Source organism: Poeciliopsis prolifica, unplaced genomic scaffold, assembly GCF_027474105.1.
Source record: "Poeciliopsis prolifica strain line A6 unplaced genomic scaffold, Auburn_PproV2 SCAFFOLD014, whole genome shotgun sequence".
Lineage (NCBI taxonomy): Eukaryota > Metazoa > Chordata > Actinopteri > Cyprinodontiformes > Poeciliidae > Poeciliopsis > Poeciliopsis prolifica.
In genome coordinates, this window is record NW_026562389.1 from 929,700 (window position 1) to 943,218 (window position 13,519).

Genomic DNA, 13,519 nt, shown 5'->3' on the forward strand with positions numbered 1-13,519 from the left:
CAAATAAACAGACGTCATTCAGAATACTTCTGGAAACTGTTGTCACCTCTTTCTGAAGGTCACTGTGACTGGCTGCTTATTTTGGCTAAAACTGAAAGGTCATTGTATCATTAGAGAGTGATGGAAGCGACGACTTGATGCAGTTTGCCTTATTGACCAGTCTTGCATGCAAAGAGAACTAGGGGGTCTGCAGTGACAGAGCACTAGAGACTTGCCGGCATGTTTTGCTGGATATGTGCCGTGAGAAAAGGGGCAACAAATCCCTTTATGAACTTGTGTGCCAGTGCCAAGATGGAATTTTATACAAGCAGTCTTGGGCAGCTGGAAGCATTCAGTAACTCACTCAGTGCACAGCCATGTTTGAGTTTCTCTGTGAATCTCATCCCAACTGATTCATTTCATTGATTATGAATACTGTTAAGCTCGGTCCCTCTCCAGTTAAAAACCCATAGCCTGGATGAGCCAATTGTGGTAAAATTCACAACACCTAATTAGACTATGTTTGTGAGAGTAAAGTTTACATCTTTGCAGATGAGCTAAACTATCCATATAATATGTTTGTGTGAGAATGTCGGTATGCAATATGCATGACTTTGAGCAGTGAGGGAAAATGTTAGAGATGAAGAAAATAATTAGACAAACATATATGCTTGCTTGAAATTGTAATTATTCCAGTGCTAAAAGCACTCAAAACACATTGTTTTAGGCATTAATCAACTCCAAAGTAATGCTACAGTGTCTTTGACTTGCTTTTGTGTTTCACCTCCCTCCAGTGCTTGTCAGGAAATAGTGACTTATTTTTCCAAATGGAAAAATGTTTCTGCATTGTCCCAAACATTTAGGAATTTTCTTCTTTTGTGCTGAAGTGTATTCATTAATAAATGTGAGTACACCCATGCACACACACACACTAACAAAAACACACATTTAAACACCGTCACAATTTTAACGTATGGATGTCAACTGTCATTTTGTGATAGTTTCACTTGTGCTAATTAGGAAGTAGGGAATTTTATTCTTACTGGAGGAACTTTGACAGAGTCATGCATCATTATGGAATTCCCCTGAATGTCTTAATAATTAATATGTCTTCTTTGCATGGTGATTTGCATTTGTCTGCATATGTTCTTTACAAGGTTCGATTCGCACCATTTTCCAGAGTTCTTTGCTGCAGTACAATGGTTGAAAAATCTCTGTCCTTCTTTCCTCTTGTCATCTCTACTTCCCCTCTGAAATGGATGTCCTAAATTATTCTGTTGAGATGAAAAAAGTTCATCCTTTCTTACTTTTTTCTAATAATTTTCTACTGAAACCATTCATTTATAACCCCTTGTCCAAATCTATGATCTGAACCGAAGCTAATTTGGCTTTTCGTCAATTGCCAAGCTTCTGTTTTCATGCACATCAATGCAGGATAAAGTGGGGGATTCTTTTTTTTACAGCTAAACAGAAGAAATACTTGTGATCATTGTACATTTGTCACAATAAAAAAATGTTCAAACTGAATATCAATCTTAAGGCCACCATCTTTATAGACAATGGTGTTATGAATTCATCCTGTAACCCACGGGTTGCATGGGAATCAAATACCTGCTTCTCATTTCTCACTATTATCCTGGTCAAGACACTTCATCTGCCTTGCTGGCTGGTGGTCAGAGGCCCCAATGTGTTTGTGTGTGTGTATGTGGTTGTGTGAATTGATGAATGACTGAAAGTAGTGTATAGCACTTTAGAGTCTAGATAAAGTGCTATACAACCGGCCATTTACTTTAAATTTTAATCATTTTGACTGTTGCACAGAGTAGTGTTGCATTTCATACAGAATATTAAGCTGCACCTTCACATTTGTATCAACACTTTAAAAACAAGCTTTTCTTGATATTATAAACTGTTAATTCAGATGTTACTCTACCTATGAAATACTCAAAAGCAAAAGAAAATCTGAGAGCAAGTGTAAAGATATGATGGAGAAAAACCAGACAAGGGCGTACCTCTGTCCTAGCGAAGCAATAGCAATAAAAGCCCCACAGCCGTTAACAAGGAAGCAGTTTTTTCCCGGGGGACACGTTCATCTCCTTGACTTTAGAGAATGGATTGAGTTGGGACACAAAGAAATATAAGATGTCAGGTTTCTGAAAGGGTTGAGGGAGGATGAAAAAATAGCCAAAGGAAAGAAGAAATGAGAAAGAGGATAAACTGTTGAACTGTAAGCTACAGTGAGCTTTATTCACACCAAGAGAGGTTCTTAAAAGGGGGGGCACTTATTTTCTCTCACTTAGAGAGAGGGAGAGAGAAAATAAGTACTCCCCTTAAAGGGACCTCTCTTGGTATGAATAGAACTGTCACTGTAGTTACATATAAGTATGTGTAAACATTATGTGCTGCCATATTCAATAAAACATTTGTGACACATGAGAACATGTTGGTCATGTTTTGAATACATGATGAAACAATGAAGAGAAGAAAAATACAAGAAAAGAGGTGAGAGTGAAAAGGATGACGTTCATGTTTTCAAGATCAGGACAGCAAGAATATTACAAAATGCTAAAGGTGGGCAGATGACAAGTTCTGTTGGTTTTCAGCCAAGAAATTAATAAATTTCTGTTATAAAACTTAGATTGGAACAAAATAGGCTAATAAAACATAAAAAGAAATACTTTGAAAGAAAAATCTACTTTGAATCCCAAAGTTGAAATTGTGAATGAAAATGATTAATATCTTGTAGATAGATAACTATTTGATCACTTCAAACTGTTGTCCATTTTATTTATTTGTTTTTGGTACTGGAGGTGTTTAACAATCACCAAATAGGAAATGGGCAGAGAAGAAAGGAGAAAAGATGTCAGGAGTTGAAACCAGGCCGACTCTGTACATGTGCGGCCCGCTCTACCATTTTCTTAAAGAAAAAAAAACTAAGAAGCACTTTTAAAAATGGCCAAAGAAACCAGATGAATTATTTGATATTATATCTATTTTGAAAATATTGACCTCATGCCTTGTGATCAATTTTTGAATTATAATTATAGAGTGCTCCATTTTAATTCAAAGGATACAGAAAACAAGGACTGTAGTATGGCTGGCAGTTTTCTGGAGAGAGGAGCAGAATGTTAAGAAGCAGTGAAGCAGCGACCTCAAGGTGGGGTAAGGGGCTTTAATGGGAGAGGCGAACTGAACAAGATATGATTTAATTTGATTTAACACATAATTGAGTTGATGGGCAGATGAATAAAAGGATAGATTAATGAAGGGGAAAAAATTAACTGTTCTACATTAAATGCACCAATTTTAGACACAGTTAAGGGACAAGTTGAGACCAGCTAAAAGGTCGAAGGTGAAAGAAAAAGGGATTAGCGAGTATTGAAAAGGAAAATGCTAATAGAGAGCAGGATGATAAAAGTAGAAGCTCTATTTTGAGTGCAGTAAAATTCTGCACTTAACAATAGTCACTTATGAAGTAGAGATGTCTCATATTTAAGTGAATAATGTAGCACAGAGAAGGTGCACACAAAAATTATAAGGATGAAATTAAAAGCTGTCTATAAAAGAAACATAACTAAGATATTTCCAATAAATAACAATAAAAAAAGAAAGAAACTTACAATGTGCTGGGGTGTTCTTCTGGTAGCTCTGTTAAAAATGGATTCAGTACCTGGAAGAATTTTCATGAATAATTGAGTTTACCAAATAAAGGCCTAATGGGAGGTAACGATTCTTTAAATGACAGGAGAGGGTGTATTTATCTCTCCTGTCTCCTCTAACAAAATAGACAAAAAAAGCAAAAAAGTTGTTAAATGTGGCCCACTTCTTAGTTTCTAATTTGCCCACTAAATGGTAGTGAGAGGGTTGCAGAAGGAATGGAACCAAATGGCAGTAGAGGATTAGAAACAGATTATATTTGCAAGAAATCACTGGTCTTGTATTTTTAATCAAATAGAATAGTCAGCAATCATAGAGTGACGTTGATAAATTTCTTGAAAACCAAGTCGAAAAGGCCACACTTTAACATATTCTGTGTCCCTGACCGAATTAATTCAAGAGTTAGTTCCCTCAAGCATTGTATTTCAGCAAACAGCAGTCAACAAATCCACACAGACACACAGTGAGGCATTTATAGAGTAGGGCGTATTTTCAGCCCGCCAGCGGTATGAGTAAGCATCTCATGCTGCCGTTCGATGCTTAGCTGTGTATGTCACAGAGCGTAGCAGCAGATTGAATCTGTGGATCTGGAGCAATACACAAAACAATTCACAGACACAAGTAGGTCATCCTCACTCTCACCCAACAGCGTTAGTCGTTAGACATGGAGATAAAATCTTAAGCATGGATGGATATACAGTCCTGGCTATAGTAGGATTTTGGTAACTTGTTACTTGAGTGTTCTCAGGCTGGTCATATTTTTCTGCTTGAAGTGTGATGGTACGATGTTGATAATCCACTCAGTTTGTTGAATATGACTTAAACCAAATGAAAATGAGGCGCAATTGAATTTTTCAGAAACTGAAAAATACAGCACTTGCTCCAATTTACATTCCAATTATTTATGAAACATCACACATAACAGGTGGTCCAGAAGGATGAGGCAGTAGATGGCACATTTCAGTAAATACTCAGGCCTTAATCTTATATTTATTTTGCTGTTAATGATGCTTACACTTACAAAATGTTCAAGAAAAAAGAACTGTTATGCACTGAAGACACCACATACACAGACAATTGTCATCATCACAGCCGATCACATCATCATCCTCCTTCATGCATGGTTATTTTCATAAGATGTGTCATTGTTAGACACTGAAAACTAGTTTTCTTGAAGAGCAAAATGTTTTTAAAAATATCAAATGGAAGAATTAGTAATGCTGCTCGCAAGGAACGCTGTTTACTGCTATGCTATCAACATGGGGCATTTCCAGACTCACACAACCTTAGGTCAGCCCTGGATGATGTGTCGAAGCCATTGCAAAGCATGTCAATCTGTTGGATGTGAGAAACAAATGGAGGAGAATTCATTTATGTAGCTTTTAGGTGGTTTGTCCTTTTCATGTCCGTTTTTGCAGAGTAGGCTTTATGGACGACTTTTTCTGATCTTGGTTTTTCATTGTCAGTAGCCTTGACCTGTTGCACTCATTCATGTGTTTTCAGATCCTCTCTTGAGCAGGTATGGCTGACTGAAGCACTTTAAAATAAGACAATTCATAGGCTGCTGTTTGTGGCATTGTATTGCTGCAAAACAACAGTGCCTGCATGACTAGGTATCAACTAATTTAAAGATTTTGGTAAATTTCTACCTATTTAGGACTTTGAAAACAATTAATATAGTCCTTTTTATTATAATCCTTTTATGACACATACGTGTCACTGTTCCTCAATACTTGAAGTTTATATTTTTGATTATCTAGCCTCCTTTGCGAAACCTGTTATAGGTCGTGCATGAAATATGTGAAATCATAAAGTTTAAAAGACAAAATATTTCTTTGATGTGTGTGGAAATATTTTCAGTTTCTCACTATAGTTAACTTCAGAGATGTTCTAGGGCTATGAACACACGCTTTTGTTAATGGTTTCCTCAGGTATTGATTTACTTGCTTCAAGTCCAGCTCCCTTCCCTCAAATTTCCACGGTAGGTCACCAGGCCAGAGAAACCGTAGGACAATGTCTCAGTGTGATAAAGAGTGCATGGCGGGTGTCAGTGAGTGGAGGGAAGAGAACTGCTGGGAGAGAAGCATAAAAAATGTCAGTCACACCCGAATGCGAGTGAAGTGCTTGCAGTTCATTTACTCTGAAAGAATGACAAGCAGGAGAAGGGTCCCAATAGCATGCTTGGTTGCAGAAGACCAATGTACAATACATGCTCACATACAAAACATGTTAAAATAGCATGACTTCCTGGTTTTTACTTTTGAAAATGTGCAAGCACGATGTCTGAGTTTCCAACTTACTGCTTTGGTGTGGGACATGTCTTAAAAAAGTAGGAACAGAACCTATTGTAGAAATTGATACACTAATAACAATTAAATTTACAAATTATATGAATCTTGTTAAGAGTCCAATAGGCCAACAGTGTAAGCATGCTGATGTGTACATGTTGACCTGAATGACTCGCATTCTTTAATGAATACCTCGACATGACCATTTGACAAATCTTTACTTAATCACTGGGACTTACCGTGCAAAGATTTAGAATCCATCTGTACAGCATTGAGGGAGATAATGTGTTTGTGTGGGGGCTTGCAGTGTGCTTTGCGTTACTGGAGGTTAGCTGAGTCAGATGACAGGTGAAAGATTTCAAACCGCTAAATTTCCACATTGTTTGCACTCCTACACAAATATCTGCCTGAACTTCCATAGTTGCTTTGTGCTTCAAGTGCAGTTACTGTTCACAGCTGTGATTTTTGTTTGACATTGAGAATCTGTGTACGATATCTTGCAACACAAAATGGGTGAGAGGACTATTGTGGATTTTTGTATCTATTCTTTCAGTATTTGCACTTTATAAAGTCTTTTTTTTTCCTCTTAAGAACAATCAAATTTTTCAAACTTACTGCCCTCTCATTTTGCTCTTACTAATTTTTACTCTCATTAAACTGTTCTCTACATCAGAGTGATGTAAAGTTGGCCTGTGTTAATGCAATGGGTCCTTTAAGTCATTAGCAAGGAGTATTAATGAGCTGAGTGCTTAGAAGCCCCCCACAGACTAAAGAGTGTGTGATGTAGAAGGGATGAGGGCACTAATTCTCCAAAGTGCCCTAATAAATAGCGGATTAGCAAAGCCTTCTATTAGCCAAAGTCTTGATAATGCTAAGCTAATTCACTATAGCTAGACTAGGCCAGTAAAGCTAAAGTATTAGTTACCATGACCACTGTAATGTGGAAGTGGAGTCTGGATAAGTCATCAACGGCGGCTGGCATAGTCACCTTTGACTATGCTGGCATAGTCACCTTTGACTATGCCAGCAGCATATAGAGGAATGCAGACTCACACACGGAACAGCAATTCATACCTAATGTAAATCCACAGGCGCAATTTTCCTCTCCTAGATCCCCAAAGGCATGTATGGCTTAATTATTAAGTTACTCCTGGACAGAAAATGAATCCTACAGCCATTGATTTTCAGAATAAGCACTATGACTAAGAAATATGCTATGACTTAGTGATTTTTAATCATGTATCATTACACTTTAATTAATTCTTAAAAATGTGGACTTATGGAATGGCCAGTTAGATTAAAACTGCTTTCACTTAGACTCATTAATCTTCAACATCAATGTCCAGGGATATGGATGACTGAACTGACATTGTTGAGCTTAGACTCATGAAAAATAGTTTCTTACAATATTTGGGCTATTATAAGCACAATGATTTGTGTTCATTTATTTAAAGACATTGATTCCAAATTAGCCAGCTTTCACTAAAAACCTGTTGGAGTGACAACCGAACATTTAGCATATCGACTGCAAAAATTGTGTCCCATTCACAATCTGTGCTTTGCTGTCTTATTTAGATCTATTTAAGAGCCACAACTATCATTAACTTGTTTCCACTGAGAGAAATAGTGAGCAAGAAAAGAGCCTGAACGTTGCATGTGCAAGCATACATGAACATATATTGTGCCTTTCCATCTTCACAAGGACTGTGCATTGGCTCCCATTTCTTCCATTCATTTTTGTAGTCTTAACGCTAAACCAAATCTAAGCTAAATTCATCCCATAGTCCTAAGGGTCCAGGCTTTGGGTCCTTAAGTAGCAGTCAGTCGCCATGATGTATTATATGTTAGGAAAATGGTCAAATGTCACCAAGCTGTTCCCTGTTGAAGAAAATGTTGCAAATCTTTTCTGAATTAAGTAGTAAAAGTTTGCCTGAAAATGAAAAGGTTATATCTTTAGTTTCCCTCTAAACAGAGAGCTGTGGAATGATGCCAGTGACAATTTTATTCAGTTCATGTACGTTATGAAAGAAACAGCGTTATTGAGTTCAGTTCTCTCAGAAACAGTGAATCCTGCTCATCAATGCGCTCACTTTAATGTGTTACATAACACTGATACATTGAGTACTTGTACAGATTTTTTGTCAGGAAAGGCTTTTCTGCACTTGCTAAGGACATAAATGAAACACAGCTTAACAATTTGAAAAGTATTCACAAACTAACTTGAGATTTTAGATATACAGCTTTTGTGCAAACATCTACAGGAGTTGTTATATTTAGTCGCTCTCGTGCTTTCACAGATATATGCACACATACAATGTTTCTTTCTGCCTTTCTCAGCACCATAAATGTGTTTCCCTCAGCGCTTTCTTTGAGATACTTTTTTTTTTTTCCTTTTTGTTCTGTTTCTTTCTTTTGGTTCGATTTCTGCACTGTCAACAGAATGCTCCCAGTGGCATTAAACAGTGTTTATTGTGTATTTTAATGTGCTAATATACATTGGGGCTGCCCAGGGTACAAATCAAGGTGTTTTCTACTCACATTTTATAAGATATCTTCTACTGCTCTTTTTTTGTTTTCTTTTGTTTTGTATTATCTAGTGGCACTGTGATGAGATTTTATTCCAATGGAAGGTAAAGTAACACTTTTAAAAGTGAAGGACACAGTCAAGAGCAATATGGGAGTGGAAGTGAAATACAGATCAAGATGGATGAGGGATGAAAAGCAGGCACAAGGACATCAGGACAGAATGTGGGAGGTCGGGTTGTTAGAAGTTTTGTACTGAGGACAAAGAAAAGTAAGAGTGGGTGTAAATCAGAAGAAATGAGCAACTAAATAAGTAGATATTGGTGTTGTCAAGAGAATAACACGAGGGAAAATAATGTTTCTTAGTAAGGATCCTAACATAAGAGTTGAGGGTGGTGATGGAAATAATTGTGAAGAAAGTGTGTTAAGAAGAAGAGAAGATGTGTGACTCCAGACTGAGGACAATGCAGAGCATTCTGTGGTGCTGTGGGGCAATTAAAATGAAAATGACCATGAAATGATTGGAACTGAAAGGTATGCACTCAGAGGGGTTCTTTTTGACAAGAAGAGAGATAACAGGGGAGTTGGTAGGCGGTAGAGGTGTTCTGATAGCACCGGAAGCCCAGGGGGGAGGAAAGGTTGGCACACATTGTCTCTCAGATGAGAAAGCTTCAGTAAGTAGAGCACAAACAACTGAAAAATTAATGATAAAGCCCAGCAAGAAGACACAATACCTTAACTCTTTAAATCATAATTTGCGGTCATAGTGAGAGGTTAAAAGAGTATTCTATTGTAGTATTTGGTTTCCCATGTACCAAATACCTTTATTTTCAACATGTCCATGTCTCCACTGATAAAATAGCTTCAGAAACTGCTTTACTGTTATTGACAATGAACATCTGAAACAACTAATTTTGTTTTAAAATTTGCTTTTTCATCATTATATTTTGCCTCTAAGTGGCTAACTACTATTCCTATTTCGATTTGATACACATACAGCACTATATATGCCCACTCTCTCTCCAGCACTTTTTTCAGCCGTTACAGCAGTTCAATCCACTGACATGTGATGACGTGTTTTCCGAGCTGCCTTTAAACGCAACGAAAGCACTTAGATGCTTGCGCGGCCCCACAGATTTTAACACCTGTGCAGAGAAGAGCTGCTGCATGCTGGTGTTTGTTAGCATTATGGCAGCAAACCAGCAAAAAGACAAGAACTTTGGTAATCGATGACTAGGTGACACCAGTATATCACGTTAAGCTTGTTAACAAGAACAGGCTACTAATTTTATTGATGTTCAAAGGTGGATTGTTCTGTAATGGTTACATACTTGAGTAACTTTTTTGGGAAACGTGGTGACTAGAAGTTTTACTGCTCTGTACTTTTTTTCTTTTGAGTAATATTGTTGCTACTCTTGAGTGGATTGGTTTTACTTTTAAAGAAATAGACTGTGGGGGGTCTACCTCTGCACAAATCCACCACCAGCTCCTTTGTTTTCTCCGCATTGAACAGGAGGTGGTTTGCTGGCACCAGTCTGAAGTCCTGAGTCCATTGTCTGTACTCTGACTACAGACTCCGAGTCTGAACTCAGAGTATCCTCAGAGTACAGACTTGTCCTCTTGAGTCTATCATCTCAGAGTAAGAGCAACTCAATCTAGAATGAGCTAGACCACAAACATCTTTTGTTTACCTGGAGCCGGTTGAATAGATTATGACCACCTACGGCTTTAAATCACATGTTCAGTCTTTGTGGAAACATCTTAAAACTATGTGCTGGGCTTTTCCTGCCTCCTCAAGTGGCTGCTACAATGTGATAAACTACAGAAGGAAAACATACTGTATTACCATAAATAAATAATAAACATGACAATTTGTGCTATAAAATATGTAACAGTAGAATATAAAGTAACCAAGTCTTCTCTTGTTTTCTCCTTTCATTTTCTCCTTTCGTCTCCATCTAGCTTGTGAGCTGATGAACCGTGGGATCCTGGCTCTGGTCAGCTCTATTGGCTGCATGTCAGCAGGTAGCCTTCAAACACTGGCCGATGCCATGCATATACCCCATCTCTATATCCAGCGCTCTCCAGTGGGAACGCCGCGCTCGACATGTCCACCCACCAGTCGTATTCCTGGATCTGACGACTACACCCTTATGGTTCGCCCACCTGTGTTCCTCAACGAAGTTATCATGCAGGTGGTGTCTGAATACAGCTGGCAGAAGTTCGTCCTCTTCTATGATTCCGATTTTGGTGAGTCAATTAACTTTTCTCATCCATCTGTCTTTCATTGCTAACTCTTCCCTCCACAACAATAAGAGACTACATAATGTAAGGCTAATGATTACCAGAGCACAACATAATTGTTCTCATTTAGAGAGGTGGGGTTATGTGACTTATTTTTTTCATTTGCTGTAATGGTATCAGTGACCTCCCTGCAGGGAAGGATTATTATAAATTATTAACAATATAGTGAAGTCTAAAACCTTGCTCTCTCCAAAACACGCATATAGACGTGGATTTGGTACCATCATATGAACATATTTACTCACAATAAAAATGTATATATATTTCTATTTCAGTTTCATGCCAGTTTGCCTGCTCTATGTATGATTTCTGTTTTTCCAGGCCATTAACCTTAACATTAGGCTACAAACAGCCTATGTCTCATTTATAATGTGTCCTAGTGCTAGTCGAAAGCGTCACACTGCACAGTATAATTTTGCCTTTATTAGTGTGGATGCCTGTTCAAAGCCTATTGGTGTGTCAGGATGTTGTTTATCTATCTGTCCAGTTTATTGTGTACTTTCTGAAATTGGTCCCCACAGTTGGATCAAGGCAAGTTTAGAATTTGAATAAAAGCAGTCATAGTTAAAATGTTTATAAATAAAAATCTTAGCATCTTCAAAACTTAAGTGACATAAATTCACCCCCAAAGAGTCAGCACTTTCAAAAAACACATTTTACTGCATTTGTATTTTAAAGTCTTCAGGATCAGGTCGTTCTCAGCTTTACAAACCTGTGATATCTGAAATGATTGCCAAGTTATTGTTTTTAAAATTCTAAGTCTTTTTGCAGATTTTCTATTCATTGGGCTATTCTAACAGCACACTTATTTTTTGAAAGAAACCAATGTTTCTAATCTGAAGAAAATCAGTGCTTAACCAGACTCACAGAACACAGAGCATGCAAGGAAGCTGAGTGTATTTTTGGACATAGATCTTAATTTATCAGGGACACAAAGTGTAATAGGCTTACTATCTTCTAAAGTACATGATCAAAATGTGTCCTGTCAAAACACGACACAAAAAATGCTGAATGCTTTTATCTTAGTATATTGGATTGCTATAACAATGTCTTTAGAGATCTTTTTAAAAACAAATAAAATATCAATCAGCAGATAATACTAAAAGCTCTTGTCAGAGTTCTGATCAACACCAGGAACATGGATCATATGATAAAAGTTTCTAACACTACAGTGACACGCTATTTGTCAAAGAAAAACACAAAACGGTCTTGGCTTTTGGTTTTTGAGTTGCTGGTCCAAACACAAACTATGTAGAAACCATAGGTTTTCATAGACCTGTTTTTCTCAACATTCCCAGAACCAGAGCAAAACGAAATCAAGAAACATTTAGTTTCTCTACTCTGCTCAGGAACAAACTGCCTGCAAAACTGTTGGTTCCCTAAGATCAAGACAAAAATATTTTCATTCACTGCAGATTTTTCTCAAACAATCTGACTAATGAACTATTTGAAACATTAGTTTCTTTTGTGCCTTTAATATCTGTATTTTAACATCTTTTTCCTTTTGGTAATACTTTTATGCTTGTGCTTTGTTTTCTTTATGTCTTCCCTGTTACATCATGTAAAGCTCTTAGGATTACCTTGTACATCAATGGTTCTACATATCTAAACTTGCCTTGATCTAAACATATACTTCTCTGGCAGTGTGTGTTTAGAGACATTGTCTGCTTTAAGGTGAACTTCTATCTGATTCTCAAGTATTTTGGATTATATCCATTATGGATTTTCCCTTTACCATAATGGAGCACCATTCTACTGACTTAACTCAATTAACACAATTGTATGCATTGATCTCCAAAGGGATCTGGATTTGTTTAGCAATGCTTTCTCCAGACTAACACTTTACAGATTTTAAAACATTTTAACTGTGAATCGAGAACCTCAAGTGACACACCTTTCCATCTTTTGCCACCTTTTTTTATATTCTCAATTGGTTTTAGGTCCAGGTAGTTTTAGTTACAACATGATATTATGAAAAAGATGAACAGGGCATGAATACTTATGCAATGATCTGACCTTATACGTTCTGTAGTCTGCAGAGGCTTTCAGTACATAATTGTATTTCTTTTGGACCAAAGTTAGCACACTCCATTATGCACCATAAGGTTAAGTTCTTTAGAATTACATTTGAATCACCAACATATATTTAAGCCTCTCAGTAAAGGATTTTCACTCTGACCTTTACTTCAGCTAATCAAGTGTAAAATTAGGAACACCTTTTGTCAGTCTCCAGAGAGCCTTTAGTAACCGCTTTTAAATCCCAAATTTGCCCCATGTGTTGTCGCTTAGTCTTAATATCTGCACAATAGACATAGACACATATACATGAATGCACACGCACGTTTGTAACCACACTTAAATTCCTATATCCCCTCTGTGCTCTGTGACCACTGATTCATCACTTGGATCCAGTGGGTTTTGCCAATGGTGTTCTTTCAGCCACAGAAGGCCCTTTAAAGATATCACCATTTCTCCCTAATGACCTCACCCTCGGCTCAAGGAGGGAGAAGAGAATTGAGAGCACCAGAGAGAGAGAGAGAAAGTGAGAGAACCAGAATTTGAAATGGAGTCAAAGAAAGAGAGGGTCTTTTAAGATGATAGCAATGTTCCCAGAAGGCCTTGTCTCTGTACAAGGAGTTCTTTAGAGAACAGACGGTCGAGTGTGTCTTCTCAAATGAAGCTACAGTGCAACTGTCCCGCTCCTTATTTTCAGCTCTACTGGTGCGTCCCGGACATTGAGAACACATGTTTTCAACCTACCCCATCTT

General features: G+C 37.5%; 1 protein-coding gene across 3 annotated transcripts in view; it reads left to right on the forward strand.

Annotated features, from left to right (window-relative positions):
* The window catches only part of grid2 (glutamate receptor, ionotropic, delta 2), a 437,319-nt gene that overhangs the window by 232,292 nt on the left and 191,508 nt on the right, over nucleotides 1-13,519 (forward strand). For all 3 annotated transcript variants that reach the window (XR_008606581.1, XM_055039675.1, XM_055039674.1), the window contains exon 3: nucleotides 10,410-10,697. Coding sequence is in view for 2 of the 3 variants with exons in the window: in XM_055039674.1 (XP_054895649.1) it covers nucleotides 10,410-10,697 (288 nt within the window). In the remaining variant the exon portion in view is untranslated. The remainder of the gene's footprint in view (nucleotides 1-10,409; nucleotides 10,698-13,519) is intronic.